This window comes from Sphaerodactylus townsendi, linkage group LG08 (genome assembly GCF_021028975.2).
Source record: "Sphaerodactylus townsendi isolate TG3544 linkage group LG08, MPM_Stown_v2.3, whole genome shotgun sequence".
Lineage (NCBI taxonomy): Eukaryota > Metazoa > Chordata > Lepidosauria > Squamata > Sphaerodactylidae > Sphaerodactylus > Sphaerodactylus townsendi.
In genome coordinates, this window is record NC_059432.1 from 60,664,433 (window position 1) to 60,689,541 (window position 25,109).

The 25,109-nt window shown below is 42.7% G+C and overlaps 2 protein-coding genes across 3 annotated transcripts in view; one reads left to right on the top strand and one right to left on the bottom strand.

Moving 5' to 3' along the window:
• CFAP43 (cilia and flagella associated protein 43) overlaps window positions 1-20,480 on the top strand; it is a 66,268-nt gene extending 45,788 nt beyond the window's left edge. For both annotated transcript variants that reach the window (XM_048506815.1, XM_048506816.1), the window contains 9 exons: window positions 2,753-2,839; window positions 5,619-5,707; window positions 9,130-9,337; window positions 11,691-11,803; window positions 12,231-12,390; window positions 13,835-13,999; window positions 15,465-15,545; window positions 18,711-18,864; window positions 19,621-20,480. In XM_048506815.1, coding sequence (XP_048362772.1) covers window positions 2,753-2,839; window positions 5,619-5,707; window positions 9,130-9,337; window positions 11,691-11,803; window positions 12,231-12,390; window positions 13,835-13,999; window positions 15,465-15,545; window positions 18,711-18,864; window positions 19,621-19,796 — 1,233 coding nt within the window. In that variant the 3' untranslated portion in view covers window positions 19,797-20,480. The remainder of the gene's footprint in view (window positions 1-2,752; window positions 2,840-5,618; window positions 5,708-9,129; window positions 9,338-11,690; window positions 11,804-12,230; window positions 12,391-13,834; window positions 14,000-15,464; window positions 15,546-18,710; window positions 18,865-19,620) is intronic.
• A 652-nt stretch (window positions 20,481-21,132) lies between these two features.
• On the bottom strand, window positions 21,133-24,749 carry SFR1 (SWI5 dependent homologous recombination repair protein 1). The gene is made up of 4 exons (XM_048505013.1): window positions 24,645-24,749; window positions 23,751-23,871; window positions 22,773-23,183; window positions 21,133-21,741 (listed from the first exon to the last, which is right to left on the bottom strand). Exons 2-4 carry the CDS (start codon window positions 23,850-23,852, stop codon window positions 21,550-21,552), a joined length of 705 nt encoding a protein of 234 aa, XP_048360970.1. The 5' UTR covers window positions 23,853-23,871; window positions 24,645-24,749; the 3' UTR covers window positions 21,133-21,549.
• Between the last annotated feature and the right edge of the window lie 360 nt (window positions 24,750-25,109).

Below are 25,109 nucleotides of genomic sequence, written 5' to 3' on the forward strand. Positions count from 1 at the left end.
GATAAAAGCTTGCCGGGAGGAGTTACGACCCCACCTGTTGAATATAGTCAACTGCTCCCTTGAGCAAGGAGTGTTTCCAGGTGGGTTGAAGGAGGCAGTGGTCCGCCCACTCTTAAAAAGACCAACGTTAGATCCTGGCGATCTGGCCAATTACTGCCCCGTTTCGAACTTGTTGTTCCTGGGGAAGGTAATTGAGAGAGTGGTGTTGGAGCAGCTTCACGGCTTTCTGGAGGACACATCGGTGCTCGATCCCTTCCAGTCCGGCTTCCGTGCTGGGCATGGGATGGAGACCGTCCTCATTGCCATCACAGATATGCTCCGCATGCAGCTAGACCAAGGCGGATCAGCGCTGCTTGTGTTACTTGATCTCACAGCAGCGTTTGATGTGGTCTATCATGACCTTTTGATCCACCACCTGGCAGCCTCTGGACTGCGGGGCATTGTCCTTCAATGGATTGCCTCGTTTCTCCAGGGTCGGGGTCAGCAGGTATGGTGTGGGGTTGAGGCCTCCCAGAGAGCCCCACTTAGTTGTGGGGTTCCTCAGGGGGCCTTGCTTTCCCCACTTTTATTTAACATCTACATGCGACCCCTTGCTCAGCTGGTGCGGAGCTTTGGGCTGGTCTGTCACCAATATGCGGATGACACCCAGCTCATTCTGTTGATGGAGAGGGGGGCGGCCTCTGCCCCTGCAGCTCTACAGCATTGTCTGGAGTCGGTTGCTGGTTGGTTGAAGCAGAGGTTAAAACTCAATCCAACAAAGACGGAGGTCCTCTGGCTGGGCCGGGGGGAGAGACCAAGGGAATTCCAGCCGCCTATATTGGAGGGGGTCGTTTTGGCCCCGGCATCCCTGGCTCGTAGCCTGGGGGTCCGCCTGGACTCTGCCTGCCCATGTTACCCAGGTTGCGTTCTTCCATCTTCGCCAGGCACGGCGGTTGGCTCCCTATCTCTCCCAGACCGACCTGGCCACTGTGATCCATGTGACAGTCACCTCGCGGTTAGATTACTGTAACTCGCTTTACGCGGGCCTTCCCTTGCGATTGATCCGGAAGTTGAAGCTGGTCCAGAATGCAGCGGCACGGCTTTTGACAGGTGGTGATTACTCAGACCATATCACCCCTGTGCTACGCCGTCTGCACTGGCTCCCAGTCGAGTTCCGGATCGTCTTCAAGGTGCTGGTAATAACCTTTAAGGCCTTACGCGGCATGGGGCCCTCATATCTACAGGACCGCATCACCCCTTATGTCCCACATAGGCCACTGCGCTCGGCAGTGGCAGAATTGCTGGTGACCCCTAGCCCCGCGACGATGCGGCTGGCCTCGACCCGGGCCAGGGCCTTTACGGCTCTGGCCCCAGCCTGGTGGAATACCTTACCTCCATCAGTCCGGGCCCTGCGGGATCTTGGCAAGTTCCTCAGGGTCTGTAAGACAGTATTATTCCACCGGGCCTTTGGAGAGGCTGGCTGCGGTTCTACTGCCCCCCACTGAAACTCTGCCGAATTTCCATCTTTGTCATCTTGGTTGGGCCTGCTGTGACTCCATCTGGGCCCACCTGTTCCCTCCCTTTCTTCTTTCATCTTTTCCTTGCTTTTAGCCTTAGGAACGGGCGCCTGTTTGAACTGTTTTATACTGTTTGAATGGCTTGGATTATTTAAATTATATGTAATTGCTGCCGGAGTTTTAATGTGTAAGTTATGTTGTTGAGTTGCTGTTAATAACAGCTATGTTGTTGAGCCGCCTCGAGCCCTCCGGGGAAGAGGCAGCCTATAAATCTAAAATATAAATAAATAAATATATAAATACAAATAAATTATCCCCTAGGTCAATCGAAATATGGTCCGTGAGATCTGTGATTGTACCTTTCAACCTAAAAGAAACTGTGTATGACTCATAATTTGACCTGGGATGAGGGGGTAGGGTCAGATTACTCCTTTTTTCCTATGTGTAATTTTCCCCAATGTAAATCACTTCCCAGAGGATATTGTATAATGCTTTCATTTTCCTTCACTGGGCTATTAGCAGCTTTGAGGAATATAGCACAGGTGGCAAGATTAAATACCACTTCCTCCCAGTACTACACCTTGAATCAAATGAGCATACCATCATAGCTTCTTGAAGAAAAGGAAAGCATCTCTGTAATGTTGGGTCTGTTCTGGCCTTTATTTAACATCTTGCTCAACAGGGATATCCTTGGAAGTGGACTTTGGGCCCAGTTGCTGTTTATCCATAGCCACATATAACCTGGGTCATGATTCCCTACTTTAAAAAATAGGGGGACATCCATTTTTAATATATTCCAGACTTTTTGAGTACCTTAGGAAATGGATACTCATAAACGAACTGTGTAGAAAATATTGTCTGCTGCATATAAATTGGCTCTGACTTAGATAGCCCCAGGCTAGCCTGACCTTGTCAGATCTCAGAAGCTAAGCAAGGTTGGCCCTGGTTACTTTTGGATGGTCACCCTCCAAGGAATATCAGGGTTATGATGCAGAGGCAGTGGCAAGTTGAGAACCCTATGGGGTTGCCATAATTCAGCTGTGACCTGACAAAACAAAAAAAGTTGTTTTCACTTCCTAGCAGTGTAAGTGAGAAGCCTAAACAGTTTTATTTAGATGTAAATTACTTGTTATTTAATGGGACTTACTCCCAGGAAAGAGACTTTAAGAGTGCAATCTTAATGTAAGGTCAAGGCATGTCTTTCACTTGGCCCATTATATCCCCCAGAGCACCTCCACTTTATTTAATGTTTGCAGATGTTGACTGGTGATGCAGTCAAGGTAGCCAGAGCACAAGTAGATGCTTTCAGAGAGGCCTATGACATCTTCGTTGCTGAAGACAAAGTAAGTAAAAACTTAAAGCTAGATCTACAGAGCAACCTGTTGAACTGGTAGAATTGAAGCTCTTTGGTTGTTTTTTGTTCCATGGAATTAAACTGCTTTTTGTTAAAGTAATTCAGTTTAACTAGATTGTAGTTGACACATCTGTTCTATCCAGGCGTTAAAAACCATGTTTATTTTAATTTTAATAATGCTAGTATTAAATGCCCCATGTAATACTTTGACTGCTATTGGTGAGTAGCTCTGAGAATTAAAACCCCCAATCATAATGTGATCCTTAGACTAGTTTTTATAAGATATTTATATTTCTATCTCAACTGTCTACTTGAAAACTTACAGATAGCTTACAACAAATATATTCTTGTTATGGTTTTGTTCTTTCAAAAATGAAGTGTGAAATGAGCAATTTCCTAAAAGTCAAAATGATTCCCCTGCACGTAAAATGGAGGTTGTGTGCCCAGATTATTTCCCACTACTCTGCTAAGTAAGGAGCCATGCTGCAGTGCAAAGAGCCTTTCATAAGAACCTGTTCTGCAAGAAGTGGACTTGACTCTTAATTAAACTGGTAGGCTACAATCCACTATCCCTACCTGAATGACAGCAAGCAGTTGTTTTGTTGTGCTTTATAGTGCATACTAAAGCCAGTCTTAGTGAGTGCAACCCATTCAACTTTAATTATTTTTAAACACAACTTTTATTTAAAGGTTGGGAAAAGGTTGTAGAACTGGAAGTTTTGGACAAAACAGATTTTTTAATAACAATACATTGAATAATCACAATGTTACTATGAGGAAAGAAATGTCTCCTTAGTCTCTGGGCCCTATTTAGATCCCCCAAGAAGGTCTGAAGGCTTTCTCTGGATGACAGCAGGTATAATCACTGGCCACTGATGCCATTTTAGAGGAGATTGTAGCCATTTAAACATTGCTGAAGGGCCCAGTACTGATTAGGTACGTGCCACGGCAGCAATAGACAATCTTGTTTCCCTCTCCACACCTTTAAAGCGCTGAAACAGTTTACCCACAATTATTTTCAGTACTTCAAAAAAAAAGTTCAGGAGGAGAAAATGGTGGCTAGTTGCCACTGCACCATACACCAAGTCAGGATTGGGCCCTCACACAAGTTTTTAAATAGGTAAATTCTCCTCTAAAATGGTATTGCCTGTCACAGGTTGGCCCTGTGGCCTCTATCCCATCTAGTTTGGTCCAAGGTTGAGACAATGTGCCTACAGCTTTGGTTCACAGCAAGAGAAGTGCTATAAGCAGTGAGGAACCAGAAGATGACCCTTTTTCAGCAAATCAGCTGAATCTAGTCATCTGTCCCACATAGTCTATTTCTCTGAAACTACAATAGGCATCCAGCACCTCTTAAGAAAACACCTCTGCTCCAGAGGAATATGGGGGGAGTGGCACATGGAGACAACTCCTTCTCTGGGCGCCTCCCCACACCCCCTGCACTCAGGGGTGTGGCTTGGGGGCGTGGTCATGCGCAGGTCGGCTTTCAAAAGCTGGATTGCATGGAAGCAGGGGGGGCTCGGGGGGCCACACCCCCTGAGCCACAGCCCCAGGTATGGGGAGAGGCAGGGCCATGCCCAGAGCCCTGCTCTCGCCCTCCAGACAGAAAAGCCGGCTTTTGAAAGCTGGGCTGCACAGAGGTGGGTGAGCGGGGCTCAGGGGCGGGTGGCCCAGGCAGGCATCCCTGCAGGCTGGCTCCTGGGGGCGGGGCTTGGTGGCATGCAGCTGGGGTACACGCCATTTGGTCACGTGGGGGGCATCCGGTGCCCCCCACGTGACCAGAAGGCGTGTGCTTGGGGACATGGGTATCCCCATGTCCTTGGGGTGGTATGCCCCTGCTCTGCTTTCTCTCACTTTTAGGCACTTTCCTTTCTCTCCCTCTTCTACCTCCCTAGAGTTCACTCATCTTTCTGTTCCACTGCCAGGTGATCCTGCTGGAAGTCTCTCCAGAGATCACCACCAACTACAGGGCAATGTTTCTAAACCGGAATTGTGCAAGGAAAAACAGACTAGAAATAGTTTAGTAATAGAAACAATACAATATTTCTTAAAGGATCAGCTGGGATTCTGGGTTTTGTAATGATATTTTAGTCAGCTGTCAACCCCATGCTGTACACTGTGATTGCCTATGTGGACTCCAGAATCCTTGATCTAAAGCTGCTTCAATAGCATTTTCTTCATGCCTTTCAAAATTAGTGTTAGTGTACAGCTGCATAACTAACTGTCAGGTTCTGCTACCATCAAGTCTGAGTCCAGGGCTGTCTTACCCTCCAACTCCAGAGCTGCTTTTAGTTGGGCAAGTGCCCCAGGACAGAGCCTCGCAGTAGAGTAAAAAGAACGGGTTCCTCTTCACCCTTGTTCTCCATTCTGTTCTGCTATTTACCTGTTCCTCTCTGACTAGTCTTGGGCATGCCTTTTAAATGCTTCTACAAAGGGAGCAGTGCTCCCTCCCAGTCTAACCCTGGGCCAATGGATACTTGCCTCAGAAGGGTGAGCTCATTGGCCCTTCCCCCTGCATTTTTTTAGAGATGACTCTTCTGCTCAACCTCCTCTAAGAAAGTAAGTGCTGCTGAGCCTGCGGTTGAGAGCTGGTTGAGCACCTTCAGGCAGGCTGATTCCTGAGTAGACTCTGCCAAGTCCAGGCCCTGCTGCAACCCAACAGGCATATTCTTCTGTTGTGGGACTTGTAGTGTCCTGGGATAAGTGTGAGGGCAGAGGTGTCACCCTCAGACACTGACATAAAGTTGTGCTTTGCTGCTTGCTCTTAGCTTATGGAACGTGGTTTTAGAAAGGAATTTTCCGATGTTCCAACTCATCACATTGATCAGTTATTCAAACTTTACAAACGTCGGCCTAGGTAAGATTTTTCTTTGTTCCCATCCATATCCCAAAAATCTTTGGGGGGTTTTCCATTGTAGGAAAAAATGCAGTCTTTGTAGTATAATTAAGTACACAGGTATACATCTGGTTTTCCTCAAATTTAAGCAGCTGTCCCATTTAGGAAGAAGTTGGAGGAAGGTTCCTTAGGCTGGCGGTAACTTCAAACTTTGCTAAGACTTGAGATGAGGGTAAGGGTAGGATCTGCCCTCTTATCATTTACCTGCTTCAAAACCAGCAACTTGCATAGTCCTAGAATCGTTGCTGAGGATGATTATTGTACAGTTTTGCTCAGTTGTAAAACATCTACTTGGCATGCAGAAGATCCCAGGTTCAATTTTGGCATCTCCGGTTAAAAGAATCTAGCAGCAGTCAATGTGAAAGCCCTCTGGCTGAGACCCAGGACAGCAGCTGCCAGTCTGAGTTAATAATACTTTATTTTATGGACCAAGGACCACATTCACTATTAGGCATCTTCATGTGCTCATCTGTACCTCCATTGTAAGGTAGAAATCACATGCTGACTTTAATTACTTATAGGTTTATCACATATCTTAGCTGTGGAGTTTGTATGAAGTCTGGTATGGGAATCTATGTAACTTCTGAGTTAAAGCACCAAAATGATATGTGTTTGAGGGTGGATTAAACTATATTGCCTCAATCACTGTGAGAAATGTACACAGGTGCTGCCCCTGCTGCTCTGATTGGCTGCTTGGAGGCCATGATGGAACGGATAAAAGAGAGCCAGTTGAAATAAAATCCAGCAAAGTTCTGTGGTTGAGCCGAAAGGGGCAGGTAGGAAGAAGAAGAAGAGTTTGGATTTATATCCCCCCTTTCTCTCCTGCAGGAGACTCAAAGGGGCTTACAATCTCCTTGCCCTTCCCCCCTCATAACAAACACCCTGTGAGGTAGGTGGGGCTGAGAGAGCTCTGAGAAACTGTGACTAGCCCAAGGTCACCCAGCTGGCGTGTGTGGGAATATACAGGCTAATCTGAATTCTCCAGATAAGCCTCCACATCTCAGGCAGCAGAACTGGGAATCAAACCCAGTTCCTCCAGATTAGATACATGATCTCTTAATCTCCTACGCCACTGCCGACTCTTGACAGGGTGCAGCACTTTGTGGTGCCGACCTTCAAGAGCCTAGCTGTATTCTTTAATGCTTCCTTGTCAACAGAGGCTCAGATGAATTTATGCCACTCATGTGACTTTTTACAATCTTTGTCAGGCAAGACAGCTGGAACCCTATCTGTCCCAACCTGACTTAGCCATAATGGTCCGTGTAACAGTCATCTCTAGGCTGGATTACTGCAACTTGCTTTATACAGGGCCTGCTTCAGCTGTTTCCAAATGCAGCAGTGAGGATCCTTACTGGGGCCTTGTGGAAGACACATATTTAACCTGTGCTCCGCCAGCTGCACAAGTGGAGTACTAGGTCAGATTCAAGCAGAGGCGTAGGTGGACCAAACTGTGCCCGGGGCAGACTGTGCCCCCCCCCCCCAAATGGGCCCTGCCCCGTCCCTCGCAGTGTCCCTCCCCATATACCTTAGTTCAGCCTGAATAAGTTCAGGATGAAAAGCAGCCTGTACAGTTCAGGCTGAAAAAGCGCCCTGCTGGGAACTACACTTCCCAGGAGACCTCGGGCTTGTAGTGCAATTCCCACCAGGGTGCTTTTTCAGTCTGAACTGAATAAGCCGGTTTTTCAGCCTGAACTTTTTCAGGATAAACTAGGGGGGGCACATTGGGGGGAATGGGTGGGAGGAGATTTTCCGCTCCCTTGGCATGCACCCCCATCCCCTTATAGCTTCGCCTCTGGATTCAAGGTCTTAGCACTAACATACAAAGCGCTAAACCGCCTGGAGCCAACTTACTCACAGGACCCTGTCTCCCATTACATTTCCTGATGGACACTCTGATCATTGAGGGATGATTTACTTGTGGTCCCTGGCCCATGGGAAGTCTATCTGGCCTCAGTCAAGGCCAGGGTTTTTTTCAGCCCCGGCCTCAGACTAGTGGAACACTCTAATGAGACCAGGGCCTTGTGGGATCTGATGCAATTCTGCAGGGCCTGTAAGATGGAACTGTTCCACCAGGCATATGGTTGAGGCAGCAACAATTACCATTTCGTCTCCCCCCCCCCCTTTTTTTTTCTTCCTTCCCGTCTCTTGTGATTTTTAGTGAGCTCAGGTTGAACTCGGAACCTGATTATCACCATCGTGGAATTCATAGTTTGTATACTTACCCACCCACCCCTCCATCCTACCATATGAATCAGAAATACCAGCATCAGGTTATGTTCCCTTTACTGTACTACCAAGCATAGTGTAGTGGTTAAGAGCAATGTATTCTAATGTGGAGAACTGGGTTTGATTCACCACTCCTCCACCTAAGTAGTGAATTCTTATCTAGTGAACTGGATTTGTTTCCCCACTCCTACACATGAAGCCTGCTGGGTGATCTTGGGCTAATCACAGTTCTCTAGAACTCTATTCAAGCCCCCCCCCCCCACCTTGCCAGGTATCTGTTGTGGCCATTTTGAGATTCTTTACAGGAGAGAAAGGCAGGGTATAAATCCAGACTCTTCTTCTTCTTAGGTGGAAAAGGAAGTTGTTCACCTCTCATCAGTGCTGTGTATCTAGGAAATGAGAGATAAAAAAAGTCGACATCAGAGCAGTCCTTTACCAAATGGCATCTCTGAGTGTTCTGTTCAGCACCTGTCAGAGCCAGTTCATACATTACTTTGGGATGTTCTCTGCACTCAATGAGTACATGACCAGGAAAGGCATGAGTGGAGAGCTCACAAAACTCAGCCACAACAGTTCCTGCAATCTACAAAGCAGTAAAATAAACCTTCCAGATCATACAACTTGCTGTGGCAGTAATCCACACTCATTCAGTTTATGATGTTCTATGAGCAGGTAACTCCTGTGAGTAAAGAAAGCAGCCAAAAGTAATGATGAACCGTCTTTCGGGTATGCTGATAGAAAAGTCAGAAGGGATCTGAAACTGCCCTGAAAGATAACACTGAAGCTACCATTGGTGCATAATGTGGTAGCTGGATTATTAGTTAAGCATGTTGAACACATTACCACAAGCTTGAGACAACTACACTGGCTGCCAGTTTGCTTCTGGTATGGTCCTTTAAAGCCCCTCTCAACCTGGAACACTTCTGGTTGCTTTCTCAGTGCCACTGTGCAGCAGTCCACAGTGGCAATGGGGCCTTCATGCGGGCAGGCTCTCCTTTCCTCCACTTCCCTTCATGCTTGTCACAAAAAATCCTTCAGTGTAAATTTAACTATAAAATGATGCTTTTGACCCATGCCCTTATTCTGCTGCTGCATACATAAACAACACAATAGAAAATATCTAATACTCTTTTGTCTACTATAATCCATCATGGAAGAGCTCTCAAGACAAAGGTTGTACATGACACCGCTAACCCCTATGGAGATAGGCCAGGCTCTGTCAAAGCATTTCAGGATGCTTATGTCCATTTAATGAAAGCTATTGATGAAATGGATGAATTTGAAAACAAACCAGAGGGCATTGACTATACCGTTTGGGAGCGTTTCTGTGTGTCTAGACGAGCCAAAGCTGAAAGTGAACAGCAGGTAGGCAAATTTATTTCCACTGTACTTTTCAAATGTTTATTTTTATATTTGAAATGTGTATTCTACTCTTCTGTGGTACAGTGTGGTATTGTTGTAAATAGATGTTAAATGACTGTCTTCATAGTCTATAAAAGGCTTTGCAATACACAGAGGTAGGATTTGGAAACTTCCTTCAGGGTAACTGCTGAGACTGAGCATGCCCAGTAGAGAAGAGTATTCAGATATGCCAAAAAGAAAATAGCAACAATCCAGATGGAGCCAGAAAGCTGAAAAGCCAGAAAAAAATGACTTTTTTTCAACTGCTTGAGTTTTTAATGGCCTGTATAAGGGCACAAAGGAAAAAACATTAAAATTAAAAAATGTAAAGCCCATTCATGAGGCTGGTGATTAAACCCCTTCATTTAAACTCCCCTTGGCTGGTTTTCCTCTGGGCTTCTGAGTAGATTCTGCTGGGCTAGCAAAGGTGGCCTTTCCTTTGCTGGGTTGATCTGGAAGGAGAACATTCCTGTTGCCGTTATCCTGTACTTTGGTTCAGAGGTGTAGCTAGGGAAAATGGAGCTCGGGACAAAATCTGAGTTTTGCGCGCGCGCCCCTCCCATATGGGCCGCCACCCTCCCCCACCATGACCAAACAACATTTTTTGCACCAGGTCATCTCAAAGTCACCATCACATTATAGAACATGCCCCAACACACAAATCTGAACACACCCAGGGCTCCCTAGTTTAACATTGAAAGTGATGCTACTTTTGAAGGGGGGGAAATCAACCCTGAAACAGCATCACTTTTAATGTTGTTTAATCTAGAGAGCCCAGATTCTCCTTTTAAATCCACCTTAAAGGGAGACTCTGGGCTCCCTAGTTTAAACAACATTGAAAGTGATGCTGTTTCAGGGTAGATTCCCTACCCACCCCCTCAAAAGGGTAACCCCGTCTACTATTAGCTCCCACTGGTATCAGATGGAGACTCTCTGGATGAAACCACCCAGGTTTAGTGAAGTTTGGTTCAGGGGGTCCGAAGTTATGGACCCTCAAAAGGGTAGCCCCATCTACCATTAGCTCTCATTGGAAACAATGGGGGATGGGGCACCCCTTTTGGGAGTCCATAACTTTGGACCCCCTGAACCAACCTTCACCAAATCTTCAGGAGACTCTCTGGATGAAACCACCCAGGTTTGCACTACCTGCAAAGTAAACATGTCTAAAAGAATGGATTCCTAAAAGAGTGCAGGGATGTAGGTATAGATTTTTGATGGGGGGGTTGGGGCAGGGCCCCACACCCACCTGCCCCTGGGGGTGTAGCTACACTTCCCAAGCCCCGCCCCCAGCCTCAGTGCTTATAAAAGCAGCTCTCCGAGGCCGAGGACGGCAGACTCCCCTGCCACACCCTCCCTCTCCACCCCATCTGGGCTCCCAGCCAGCAGTCCCTTCTACCCTCCCCTCCTGGCAGACGCATAGCTAGGAAAAATTGAGCCTGGTGCAAAATCTGAGCCCCCCCCCCCCCATGGGCAACTGCTGTGATGCTTGAATCAATTCCCAAACAGCATCACTTTCAATGGTGTTTAAACTAGGGAGCCCAGATTCTCCTTTTAAATCCACCTTAAAGAGAGAATCTGGGGTTCCCAGTTAAAACAACATTGAAAGTGATGCTGTTTTGGGGTGGATTATCCCTATCCTGAAACAGCATCACTTTCAATGTTTAAACTGGGGACCTCAGATTCTCCCTTTAAACCCATGCCAAAGGGGGTGGATTGAAAAGGAGAATCTGGGAAATTTGGGAGGTGCCTGCTGTCAGGGGTGCAATTGTTAAGCTAGCAGCACCAAACTTTCAAGGCATCGTTAGGAGGCTCTCTATTAGCTCCCATTAGAAACAGTGGGGGATGGGGGCCTTTGGTAGTCCATACTTTGGTTCCCCTGGATCACACCTCACAAAACCTGGGTGGTATCAGAAAGAGACTCTCCTGATGATACCACCCAGGTTTGGTGAAGTTTGGTTCAGGGGGTCCAAAGTTATGGACCCTCAAAGATGTAACCCCCATCTTCTATTAGCTCCCATTGGAGACAATGGGGGATGGGGCACCCCCTTTGGGAGTCCATAGCTTTGGACCCCCTGAACCAAACCTCAGCAAACCTAGGTAGTCTCATCAGGAGAGTCTCCCAAAACATCCCTGAAAGTTTGGTGTTTCTAGCCTAAAAACTGCACTCCCTGCAGGCCAAAAACTGGGAAAACAGTTTTAAAAAAGCCCAAAAACCCACAAATAGGGCACGGAGCTTCGGATATGTAAGGGGGGGGGGGGGTTGAACCTGAGGGAAAAAAAAACCCTTACCTACATCCTTGATTCCTTGTGTGCTTAGATTAAACATAAAGCACTGACACTGGCAGAGATGCAGACCTTCCTTCAGAAGAGAAATGAGGATGATGAGAACTCACGGAAAGACATCGAGCAAATCTTCAGTGAACTTAATATGTACGTTTGTGTTATCCATTTGTGTCCTTTTTTACTGACATTTTAGAAGTACCCCCATTAAAAATGTAAAATTGTGGCACAGATGCCTTCAGCATGAAAGGCGTTAAAGTTAAGTATGTTGACTTGGATCCAGCAGATCATTTCTGCAGATAGGATTTCCACCTGTAGAACACAACTTTTTTGCCTTTCCTCCTGCCCTTCCAGGTTCTCATTAGCTACTGGTATTATGCAAAATAAGTATGTAATTATCTTCGAATTTTCTGATGAGAAATGCATGCTCATGTTTCTTCCCCCAGCATGGTCTTTAAAAAAAAAAAACCTCAGTCCCATAATTTAAGAAACAAATGTCTCTGACACTGATCTTTATTTCTTTCTGATCATGGTAAACGTCTTCATTTATTGAAAACATCTTTTTTGGCATTTGTAGACTTCGGGAGATGAAGATGAAATTTCAATTGGATTTGATGGTCCAATTTCTCTTTAAACAAGGGCAAGTGGAGCTTGATGGCATCAATTTAATCCCTGATTACACCGATGCTATTCTTATCAACAGGAGCATCGTTGAGGACCTGAACAGCACTATCCGTGTAACTATGTTTTCCTATTTAAGAAACTGAGCTTCTGCAAATCTCTCATATTAGATTTTAACCCTTTGAAATATTAATTGACTCATTACCAGATTATGTGACAGAAGCCTCAGAGGAAGTTTCAAAACTAACATGTTCCATAAAGGAACAACAACATTGTACCTTTGAAAGGTTTTCCACTTACGCTTATTACATCTGAGTTTGAAATAAGTTGTGTCTCTATGAATCCATGCATGAAAATTACACTCCCCTGGCTATTTTTTTACTGTTCTTTCGTTGTTCTTGTACTGGATGTATTAATTTAATTTTTAAATATAACAGAAGAAAAGAAAGGAAAATACACAAAATTCACAAAACATGAAAAAATGATAGTCTCCACCAATTCCATCTACACATGTAAATGTACCCAATTCCCCACAATCTCTCCAACAATAGGTGAATTATCTATTGGTAGTGAGATCGATGACAATATATAGCAAACTTAACAGTAAAAGAACAAAGACAAAAGAAGGGTGGGGGGGGGAGGAAAAGCTTCCATCATTGGTAATAGATTCCATATACATTCTATACAAATAGAGTTATACTTCCCTATATCCAAGACCTGTTCTCAATTTATTAAAGATTATTGCATATTATGAATTCTGGGAATGTAATTAAATGCCTTGCAAAATTATTCCAAATTCTCCTATCTTCCCTTTTTCTTTCTTGTGTTATTCGAACATTATTAGTTAATTTTTCCAATACCATTACAATTCTTATTTTAATCTGCTGTCTCTCTAATGAAGTATTATGTTCATTTTCCCAGCTTGCAGCAGTAACCAGCCTGGCCAATACTATAAGAACATTTAGAAGTATTTTATTTTTACAGTGCACATTACAATTAGGAGATGAATTTAGCAGAGCTAATTCAATCATTGGTTCTAATTATAATTTTACCAATCTCAGCAAAAACAGATTACCTGGCAGGGGAGACACCATGATTACAACTTTACTATCATAGGGCAAGACCACCACATGTGTATAAATATACCCAATTCCCCTCAACCACTCCAACAATTTTTATTCCCAACCTTCATGACATGATAAATCCTAACCAAAGCATAATACCATTTTTAAAGCACCTTTCACCCCTACTCTTGTACACTAGTGGAAATTGACTTGAATGGAATTTGCTGAAATATTCTATTCCATTATCATTTCTGTTCTGGCTTGAGAAAATGGCACTGGAGAGGGAAAACAGGAGCCCCTTCTCTTCCAATGCCATGGTCCCTATGTATCTCTCCACACAATTGCTGTGTGGCTGTGGGGAAAGTAAGTTGGATCTAGGGTACCTGTGCCCCCTTACTATAAAATTTAACATGCAATTTGGCCCCCAGCCCATCTTTTTTCAGAAATGAACAATAAAACCATATGCTAGATTAAGACAGACTTCTTTTTATTCTAGGCTCAGGGAGAAAGGAAAGTTGCCAGCATGGTAGAAAGCAAAGATTTTCGAAAAGGGATATTTCAACTGGAATGGGACCATAAAAAAATTCAGATGCAGATTGATGATCTCAACCAAAAGGCTCGAGATATTCAAAAACTGAATGTTACAAAGGATCGCCAACTTGTAAGTTACTCTCCTAAATGTTAATTTTGCTGTGAGTATATAAAGTTATTGGTTTGGATCCTGAAAACGGCCAGCAGAAGGTACTGACAGTCTTGGATCTTTCCTATCCTCCCTTCCTCACTAGAGATTTTCCAACCCAGGAAAATTTTATTCCCAAGGTCAAGATATTTGTGGGTACTAACAGCCAGGAAGGTCAGACAGTTGTAGTTGACAGGGGGAGGAATAAGATTGCTCTTTCTGATTCTTGGATGAGCACATCTCTGTTCAAATAAGAGAAAGAATTTCACTCCTTCCCCCCCTGCAGCCACCCAATCCACACGGGTGAAGTCCCTCAATCCCAAAAATGATCTTTTTCACTGTTGGAATAGGCTGAGGGCAAGAGGAGAAAATCGTGTGATCCTCACACTCTTGGATCGTGGGATCCAAATTGATACAGCAAAGCATTTCTTACAGTCTTACCTAATTCTCTACAAAAAAAATTATTTTCACATTCTTTATCATCCCTTATTAGTAGCTGTATCTACATTGTTTTCAACATGAATAATAGTGATATCTAATGACATTAACTCCATGGATGGTTCCTATGAGTATACTGAAACACATCCAGTGTTTCTACATAGCTGCACTAGAACAAATGCAGCACTAATAAAACTGTCTTCAACGGTCTCTTTGAAGGTGAGGGGCCAGGCAGACCTCCCTAGGGAGGCTGTGTCATAACTGTGGGACCGCCACTGAAAAGGCCTTCTCTTGATTGATGGGACAGTCCGGAGGGCCTCTCACTGTGATCATAATTCCCATGTAGGAACATATAGGAAAGGACAGTCCTTCAGCTACCCTGATTCCAAGTTGTGTAGGGTTTTTAAGGTCAAAACCGACACCTTGAATTTGGCTCAGAAGAGGATTGGAGGTCCTGACTAGCAGTCTAGATGTGGTGTTCTGCACTAGCCAGCTGCAGCATCTGAACACTCTTCAAGGATAGCCCCACATACAACACATTGCAATAGTTAAGTCTAGAAGACTCTAGATGTAACTGAGGTATGGATCATTGTGGCTAGAGCTGACTAACCTGGGAATAGACACAGTTGAAGCACCCACCGAAGCTGGGCAAAAGCACTCTGAACTACCATTGCCACCTGGTTTTCTAAGGTGACCTCTGTGTCAAGTAATATTCCCAAGCTGTGAATCTAGTTTTCCAAGGGGTGTATAACCTTGTCCAAAACAGGAGAGATCTGAAATCTCTGGTCAGCCTTTCAACTAACTCTTGTATAGTAAAACCACTGTAAAGCTTGGCGAGTACTGCATGTTTTGTGAAAGTAATTTTGATGGAAAGTCATTCCATCATACTGTGCAACATCTGAATAACTTGCTCAGTGGGATAGAGTTTGTACTGGATGAGTCTAAAATTTAATGTATGGAACCACTTAGCTCTGGGAGCTTGATCTTCTCTTTGCTTTTAATTCTACAGTTTTTAACAGTAATGAATTACGACAGTCGAATGAATCGGGAGGTCTCAGTAATGGAGGCTACACTTACTTATCTAGATAAGGTAAATCCCTTTCTTGAATATATGAAACACTAGCTCTTCAACAGGCCCCTCTCAGTCCTGATTTCAAGTTTGCCTTTATTGACTTGGTATTGCTGTTGCTGCTCTGGGCTGCTCAGAACCATCATAGGCTCCCAGACAAAGATTTCATTTGCACCCCCCCCCCCCCCCCGCCCCTTACCAGTTGGATCTAAATTAATAATTACAAGAAAACTAATCACATGGCTGTACAATGAATTTATCATCTAATATTAATCTCCACTTTTACTGTTTAAGGATAACCAGTGTGCTGTTTTTCTTTGCTCATACTCTGTTTTACAAGACATTTGTATTATTGAATGAGCTCAAGGGCATATCTAAATTAGCTGGTTTGTGTTGTTGCGGTATTGGTTCATAGCCCAGGCATATATTGGTACAGCATAGCATCTTGTTGCAGCAATTAATTTAATTCATGCTATAATCTTGTGTACCTTTATTTGGGAGTAAGCCCCATTAAACATTGTGAGACTTACTTCTGAGTATAAATACCGTATCACTGTATAAGCTCATCCTGCTGTGAAATTTTTACAAACTGAATGCTCAGACTGGGGCTTTCACATAATTGCTTACAGTATCCAGAAAAAGTGTATTATGCTTGTATATTCATAAATATGAAGCTCCAGCAATATACAACACTGTGTTTTAAGTGATAAAATTAATTGAATTATGGAATGCAATTTCAAATGCACACTCAAGTGTCATCCAACAGCATACATTGGAGTGATAATTATTCAATTAATTTTGCCACTTAAAGCATGGTAGTGCATATTGCTGGAGTTTCATATTATTTAATATATAACCATAATGTCCTTTTCGTGGATGTTGTGATTGATGCATTATAGGTGAGCCTATACTTAGTGCAAATTCATTGTGTTGCTTGTAGCCTCCAGGTAAGAACAGGAGATTTCCCAGAATTACAGCTGAACTCCAAATTACACAGACAAGGGTCAATGGCCAACTTACACAGACAAGGGTCAATGGCTGCTTTGGAGGGTGGACTTTATGACATGTCCAGTCAAGGTGTCTCCTCTCCTCTCCCCTTCCCAAACCCAGCCCTTCTCAACTCAACCACTGCAATGCAAGTATGGCAAGAAAGTCAGGCTCCTCAGGCAGAAATCCATCTGTAGCTGCACTCAATTGGATCCAAACCAGTGCAATGTTTCTAGCCACACATAGGATCATACGGACTGTAATTATTTGAAATCATTGGGACTTGTAAGCAGGGGCTTAACGAGGCAAACTGTAGCCCTGGGCAAAACCTGAGTTGGATGCCCCCCACCCCCATGGGCGGCCACTCCACCACAACCAAATTTTTTTTGCACCAGGACATTGGTGCCTGCAGGGGGTGCATTTTTAGACATATCAGCACCAGAATTTCAGCATATCATCAGGAGACTGTCCTTATACTACCCCCCTGGTTTGGTGAGGTTTGGTTCAAGGAGTCCAAAGTTATGGACTCCAAAAGGGGGTGCCCCATCCCCCATTGTTTCCAATGGGAGCTAATAGGAGATCGGGGCTACAGTTTTGAGGGTCCCATTCTCCCATTCTTTGCTAAGGAGATGGGGGCTACCCTTTTGAGGGTCCATAACTTTGGACCCCCTGAACCAAAATGCACCAAACTTGGGGGGTCCCATCAGGACAGTCTCCAGATGATATCCTGAAATTTTGGTGCTGATACATCCAAAAATGCACCCCCTGCAGGAACATCCCAGAAATTTGCCCAAGAATCTGTTCTGCATTGAGTTTTCTGCTTTGCTGTCAATGGGGGTTGCAGGCTGGGGGGGGGGCACATTTCTGAAGGCAGTCTCAAAACTTTCATGGTCTCATCAGGAGACTGCCCTAATGATCCCCCCCAGGTTTGGTGCAGTTTGGTTCAGGGGGGCCAAAGTTATGGACCCTCAAAACTGTAGCCCCCATCTCCTATGGAAACAATGGGGGATGGGGGCACCCCCTTTGGGAGTCCATAACTTTGTAGTCCCTGAACCAAACCTCACCAAACATGGGGGGGTAGCATAAGGACAGTCTCCTGATGATATGCTGAAATTCTGGTGCCGCTAGCCTAAAAGCTGCGCCCCCTGCAGGCCAAAAATGGAAAACCACTAAAATACCCAAAAACGAACCCTGCATTTTGATGCCCCCCACAAGTTGATGCCCTGGACAGCTGCCCACCTTGCCCAATGGGCATTACGCCCCTGCTTGTAAGCTGCTGTGTTTCACTTCTGTGACATTACTTTTTTTAAACTTTTGTATTTCATCTGGGACTGTAAAAACAGTAGTTCTGTAAAGTAGCACAGTCCTGAAATATAGGGTGCTGGACCCAATACCTCTAACATATTTTTGCCCATACATTGGCAGTGTCTGTGCATGTACTTCCATAGATTCTGTGCCCATGAACAATAAGATATAAAACAGCATTTCCAAATACTGGCATGAAACTTATGTGTAGCCATGTTCAGACAAATGTGTGTGGGTAACAGGTACCAACCTGTGTATTTTAGCATGAGGGACCAGCATACCTCCTGTTGATCCCCCTCAGTATATCTTGGGTCTGTACATGCAGTAACATGTGCACAGTGCTAGACTTATTTTCACTGGACAAAAACCTTTTTCTTCAGATAAGCTTTTGTGAATTTATTTTAATTCTAGGGTGCTGTGTGGTTTCCGGGCTGTATGGCCGTGTTCTAGCAGCAGTCCGGAAACCACACAGCACCCCAGCGATTCCAGCCATGAAAACCTTCAACAATATATTTTAATTCTAGTTTCTAGGTACTGCTGCTTGGTTTGTTTCAATGCCATTATTGTTGATTTATTAATTATTTTATTAATATAATTTTGTTTGAGTCCTCATCTGTGAAGATAAGGAAAAGTATATTAAAATAATTCAGTACTCATCAGCACCCCAGCTTCCTTTTAATATAAAAATTCATTATTTGCTCCTGGTTGCACCCTATTAAATGCTTTTTTTGAATGCTTGCCATATCTTTTTGTAATCTTTTATATTAAGAAGTAACTATGCAAAATGTCACATCAATTGTGATAAAAGCATCTTGGTACTTATGAAATAAAATTTGCTTTAACATGTTATGTAAATCTAAACATGTCTTGTATACTTTGTTTGTCAATGGCTAGGTTCATAAGAAAAATGTGCAACAACAGAAGAAATATGCCAACGAACTGGAGAAGCAAATTGATCAGAAAAAGGTTTCAAATCTGAAACTCAGCAAAGAGATATGTGAAATGCTTGTTTCTGTGTCAGAAAGGCGGCACATTTTTGAGACTTCAGGTGAGTTATGTTTTAAGGGTTGTTTGCCCACTTTATGCTATTTCTGACACAAAGATTAATTCACTGAGCAAATCAGTTTCCTTCTCCATGAAATACAGCCACTGATGCTTGTTCTATTCTGCACATACTGTAAAATATGCTTTTCCCAACAGGGTTATCTTTATATTACATACATGCATCAATTTACACATATAAATGTTTACCATAGCACTTATGAACTGTGTTCAAATATCCTAACATTTTTTCTTCTGCATTGTGTGAATTACTTTTAATTTCTCTTGTAATTTCTACAAAGGAGTAATCCTGTCAGACCAATCACTGGCAATTGCAGATAATTTGTAGTATCAATTAGGCCAGTAACAAAATGAATCAACCAATATGCAAAGCCTTACCCGTTGCATCATTAGGACCACTTTATATGTTCTCACCAGCAGCTCAGTTGTTCCCAGGGTGTTACTAGTACTAGTACCATTTGAAGAAAGCAGATCACGTGGACAGCTCTGGCAACTGTTCCGTTACACACTTCATTCTTATTGGGATGGATCCAACGATCCATGCAACTTTTCCACTGCCCACTTTAGCTCCCCACAAATCTTACTGCTGGGAGTCAGAGGAATTCAAGAAACTGTGCTGATGACAGCTGGAAGGAGAATGGCCTTCAGAAGGAAGGGGACATCCCAAAAATAACAACTGTATTGGTGAAAATGAATGCTAGGTACAACCTAGTTAATATATTCTGGACATTATGTTTTGCAGATTCAGAACAACTGAAGCAAAAGATTCATAAAGAACGTTATGAAGACATTTTACAGCGACAGCAGCTTGTGGAACTTGCCAAAGCACAGGCTCAGGAGTTGTCCCTCCTTCAGGCTGAAGTGGAGAGGCTGAGATTGAAAACATTCCCTGCTTTCTTTAATGTGCAAGAATATTAGTACTGTGGTGCTCTAACAAAGGACCCTGAAAAGATTTATTAATTCCAGTATTATATTTCAGATTGTCATCAAATACAAGTTTAATATGGTGTCAGAATTAATAAAGTGATAATATAGCTGACAATATAATGCCAAGACTTTGAGTAGATTATTTCATGTTTTCATCAGCAAAAACTGGAAGGCAGCTGCAGCTCTATACATTGTAAGCAGATCCAAAGGTGAGAAAACAAGTAACCCGTTGAAATATCATCAGGGTGGATTTTTTTTTTTATTATCACTGTGTAACTTCCATCCACAAAGTGGTAGAAGAAAAAGTCCCACTGATCTCTTCTCCGCTTCGGAATTATTCAGAATTTATGGAGTAGTCACTGACCAGTTTTTGGATGTATGAAGTTTTTTACTTTCTCCAAGTTTTCAAGACATATGAAATTAAGATCAATCTGGTCTCCCATTATTATACTGTCAATTATATGATCATTTTATTCAATATGATATTGTATTAGCCTCATACTTGTTAACTGTCATCATATTAATGACACCTTTTCTTTGATATAAGTAATGCTACTATTAATACACTTTTTCAAATTCCTTTGTGTGGTATTTGAGGACATCCTCAAAGTTAGATTTGTTTCCTCTTCAAATAAAGCCATTTTGTGGGCATGCAAGTCTTTGAGAAATGGTTTTCCTTTCACTGCTTTTAAATCATGATGACTTTAGTGTAGTAGTGAGTAGCAACTGGTAGGAGCAGGTGACAAGTTTACCATAAACAAAACTTTGAAACTACTACCTATAGTAAAAAAAATCTATGTGTATTTGGATAGAGTAGACGTTGGCCATTTCCTATTACTCTTGGTTAACTCAGTAAACACAAATCATAGAAGAACCACCCACCCCCCCAAATATGAGATTTAAAAAACCCCAAGGTGCATTTGAAAAGTTGAACAACATTCAGCTTTTAAAATCCCCCTCCACCCCCAATTTCCCAAACCCAGCATGGGATATACTAGGATCTGGCTGTTCCTTCCCTCACTGATGCTTTCCAAGCCCCACACTGGTAGGGGAAGAAACAGCCAGATCCTCCATGCCATGCTGAGTTAGCTCAGTGCAGCATGAGAGATCTGTCTTGTGCCAGTGGGTCATAGTCCTCTCACCCCCTGCACCATTTCCCAAACCCCCAAGGGCTTGAGAAAAGGTGTGGGGGCCAAAGGACTTAAGAATGTTGGATATTTTGCCCCTGTGCCCTCTGGGGATGGGCGGGGTAAAAATTCTATAAATAAAATATTTTAACCTGAATAAAGCCGATGGATAGCAGCTGGTTTAAAAAAATACAAACCCGAAATTACCAATAATTTTATCGGTGTTCATGCCTGTTTCCTGTGTGTCTAATCCTGGGTTACAGAGAAGCATAAAGTGACATTCAGGTTTCTGATTTAATATATACAGAATATATACTGAGTTCTCTGATGATTCTGCTTGAACAGAAAAGGAAACCCTATATTAAAAATACATGTATTACAGAGTATGAAATCGCACTAATCATAAGAAAGTATGGAATCTGCTGTAATACAGCCAGTTTCTTTTTCACATTTTAATGCTTTCAACATGTAAATGAAAGGCTTAACTTTGCCTAAAAGCTTGTTTGGTTCTAGCCTTTGCTACATAAAAATCACATGGTTTTTTGTCTAGTTCAGGACAAAAAACAGATGAAAACCTTCAAGCTGTTTAGGAGGGATGTTAGATAAATTGCTTATAGTCATGCATCTGTAAAATCTTCCTCTGTTCTGATATAATGTAGCAATTCATCATCTAGTCCCAAATTGTCTATCAGCTCTGTAATACTTAATTTCTTGCCATCTGTAGACAATGCAGACTGTAACTCATACAGTATGACTTGGGAACTGCTTCGCCATTTTGCTATCAGTGACTGCAATTCTGTCAGGTTATTCTGAAACACAGAAGAAAATAAGTAGGATCTAATTAGAGATAGATAATGTATGACTCTAGGTGAAACATAAGCACAGATTCTTGTAGAAAACAGCAAATCCTAGAGTTCATTTTTTTGTCAGCAAATGTAAACCATTATGATTGTTATGATTTCCACACTTTCACTTCCCAAAAAGTTAAAGCATAGTCTGTCCCAACCCCTGGATAAGTGAATGAGTGATAGCAATACTTGTGTCTGTCATCTATCAAAATGGGGTACCAGCATAGTTTTGCAGCAGATCAATAGACTGCTTCCTATTTATAAAGAACCAGCAGAAAAGAATTAAAAGATTGAATAGAAGTGCTACACAAGAGCAATCTTCAGCTTATTTCTAAGTTAGTTTCTTACCATAATCAAAAGTACAAATATTGCTGAAGCACACAGAAGGACAGACTCATTTGTCAGATAGTGGACAACAGCCACCTATATTTTGCCTTTGAAAAGGTAAACCTTGCCGGAGTTGGTATCTAAATTGTGCATTTCTATATTTCATCACTATTCCAATCTGCACATGGCTTCAATAAACAGTGTAAAAGTTGATTCGCATTTTGACTGATGCAGTACTTACAGTGATGTCCTTGAAGTATATAAACATGAATTAATTTATTATTTAACACATTTGTTTGAAGATTATTTTTATTATTTACAATTTCTTGCAGCACTGACTTGTTTCTAGAAATGCTGGCATCACTGAGGCTAAAACATTAATACAAGCATGCTGTAGTGGTTAAGAGCAGTGAACTCTAATCTGCATAACCAGATTTGTTTCCCCACTTCTACACATGAAGCCTGCTGGGTGACCTTGGGCTAGTCACAGTTCTTTGGAATTCTCTCAGCCCCATCCACCCTAAGAGGGGAGAGGAAGGGAAAGAGTTTGTAGCTGCTTTGAGAGTTCTTATGGTTCAAAAAAAGCAGGATATAAATCCATTATTGTCTAAAATACATTTAACTAAAAACTGTGAATTTTACTCACACTGAGGGTGTTATCTCACCTTTCCTCTATACATCCTGACCAGCTTAAGTCTTCGAAGAAGTTCCTCTTTTTCCTGAATCTGCTTTACCAATTTCATCTTCTCTTCCAGGAGTTCTGACCAACTGCAATTAGTGTCTAACAGAAGTTGTGGAGAATTCTGTCCAGTTTTACTGATTCTATTACATTCATACTCACAAAGCACTCTGTCTTGCAAATTGCTTTTCATACACATTATATTATCAGAGACTTTTTCTGAGCATTTGCCCTCATACTGTGGTGTGGAATGTGGCTCTTTTTTAGATGAAGTCATCTCTTCATACATAAAGCAGTCATTTTCTTCACTGATTTTAAGGCGCTTTGCTACAGTCAATGTTGAATTAAAAGACCGTCTTGTTTTCTTCAACCGTTCTCGAAGGGTTGCACTCATTGGCTAAAGTGAATATGACAAAGTCATATTAAAAGAAGCAAGTTAGCTGTTTTAACTAGTAAATTATATGTTATACTACAACAACAAACGACGTAGAAAGGTTTAGCATATTTAGGAAATATTTTGGAAATTAATAATAGTCATCTCAATTTGCAAGCTTTTAAAAAACTATTCTATTTCATTACAAATTATAAAATATTGTATAACATCAACATGTTTACCATAATTGTGGTTGTCTGTTATGTATATATTTTTGATATAATTTAAAACAATTTTAAAGGAAAGGTTTATCATATTTTAAAGTGTTTATGCCACACTAGAATGCATAACTTTAGTTACACATTGTTTTCACAAACAGGTTATTTGTGATCATTTTGGTGCTCATATCAGCACATAAAAACAATAACCTAATTTAGTTAAGAATTTTAAATTTGTAGACAATTCATACATACTGAGGGATTTATTTTTTTAATAATAGTATTTTCAAGAATTAGGTGATTCTATTTACCACCAGTTGAAGAATACAAGATGAATAAGTGGCATTAAATGGGATATGTTAAGTTTATATACCTGTTTTCCTGAGCTAGAACTGCTGCTGCTGCTGCTCTGAGGCTCACAATTCTCTGGTGTAGAGCGCAAAGATGAAGGGCTGTTTAATACAGGTTCTTCCATTTTGAGAGTGAACTATTAGCTGTATAGATAAAATGAAATTATAAATGTGCTAAATATTAATCAAATAACTCCCATACAGCAGTCCACTACTATTTTGATTGTAAACACCCTTCAATTTTTCAACATGTCAGGTGTTGAATTTAACATATCTCATTAGCAGCAACTGTGTACTTTAATCTGTGCATTATTACTTACAATAAAACATGTTACCATATTTTAGGCCGGGTATTTGATCCGGACACATGCCGGGCAATATTTTTATCCTAACTTTCTTCAAAGAACCCAAGGAAGAGTACATTTCTCCACCAAACAAGGTAGGTTGATCTGATCCCCAGAGGTAATCGGGTGAATTTTGTAGGGTTACCAAGTCCCCCTGGCACCAGCAGATTGCCGGATCCAGGTTGGGAAACTCCTGGAGATTTAGGAATGAAGCCTGGGAAGAACAAGGGACCTCAATAAACACCTTCGGGTCCATCTTCCAAAGCATCCAGGGGGACTGATCTGTGTAGTCTGGAGAACCCTGTCATTACAAGGGATCCCCAGGGTTGTAGAAAGATCTATCTTGCCCACTGACAGCATCAGTCACCAAATTTAAGTATCCAAAGGTTTGATTACTTTCCTATTAGAATACAAAATGGAGAGGCAAAGTCGGGTTCTCAGGATCGGGTTTAAGAGCAGAGAATTAACTACCACCGTGGTTGATAAATACAGTCAACACATAGAGGAAACGAAGCCCCGCTTATTGCCCCAACGGTCCCAACGCTGCTGAAACCCTCAGCGGCGCCAACGTACCCCAGAAAACTGATCATTCCAAAAGTCCCGCTGAGGAGGGGCGAGAGCGCTCAGTCTCTTCTCGCGGTATCCGGCGTGCGCCACTGTGCGCCTGCGCTCTGGCCCTGCACTGACTGGATGGAGGGTAAGAGGAGCTGTTGCTTAGATGCTTCGAAAGAAGCGCGAGACTTCCATTAGCAAAAGCTGCGTCCCTCTGAATAGGGCGGGGCTTCGAGCTAAACAACGCTGTAGGCAGCCATGTGTTTTCCCCAAGTGTACGAGCACCGGATTTTTGTCCCTTTCTTCGTTGGTGAAATATATTAGAGGTCGAGCAATATACCGCCTCTTTACACATTGCTTAAATTGGAGTGAAACTCGTTCACTAATTCTCGGCGTCTGGATGTAGTTTGTCCTCAGTGGGAAGGGTGGAGTAATCGTGGCTCAGTAGCAGTAAATTAGTAGCAGATGGTGGGTGGAGCAGGGCAC

What these genes read in the sequence shown, in the direction of transcription:
- SFR1 (XM_048505013.1), bottom strand. Translation starts at nt 23,852, where the DNA reads ATGGAAGAACCTGTATTAAACAGCCCTTCATCTTTGCGCTCTACACCA. An exon ending in GTTCTAGCTCAGGAAAACAG is followed by an intron (nt 23,184 to 23,750) that starts GTATATAAACTT and finishes TATTCACTTTAG; the next exon opens with CCAATGAGTGCAACCCTTCG. An exon ending in TCAGGATGTATAGAGGAAAG is followed by an intron (nt 21,742 to 22,772) that starts GTGAGATAACAC and finishes TCTGTGTTTCAG; the next exon opens with AATAACCTGACAGAATTGCA.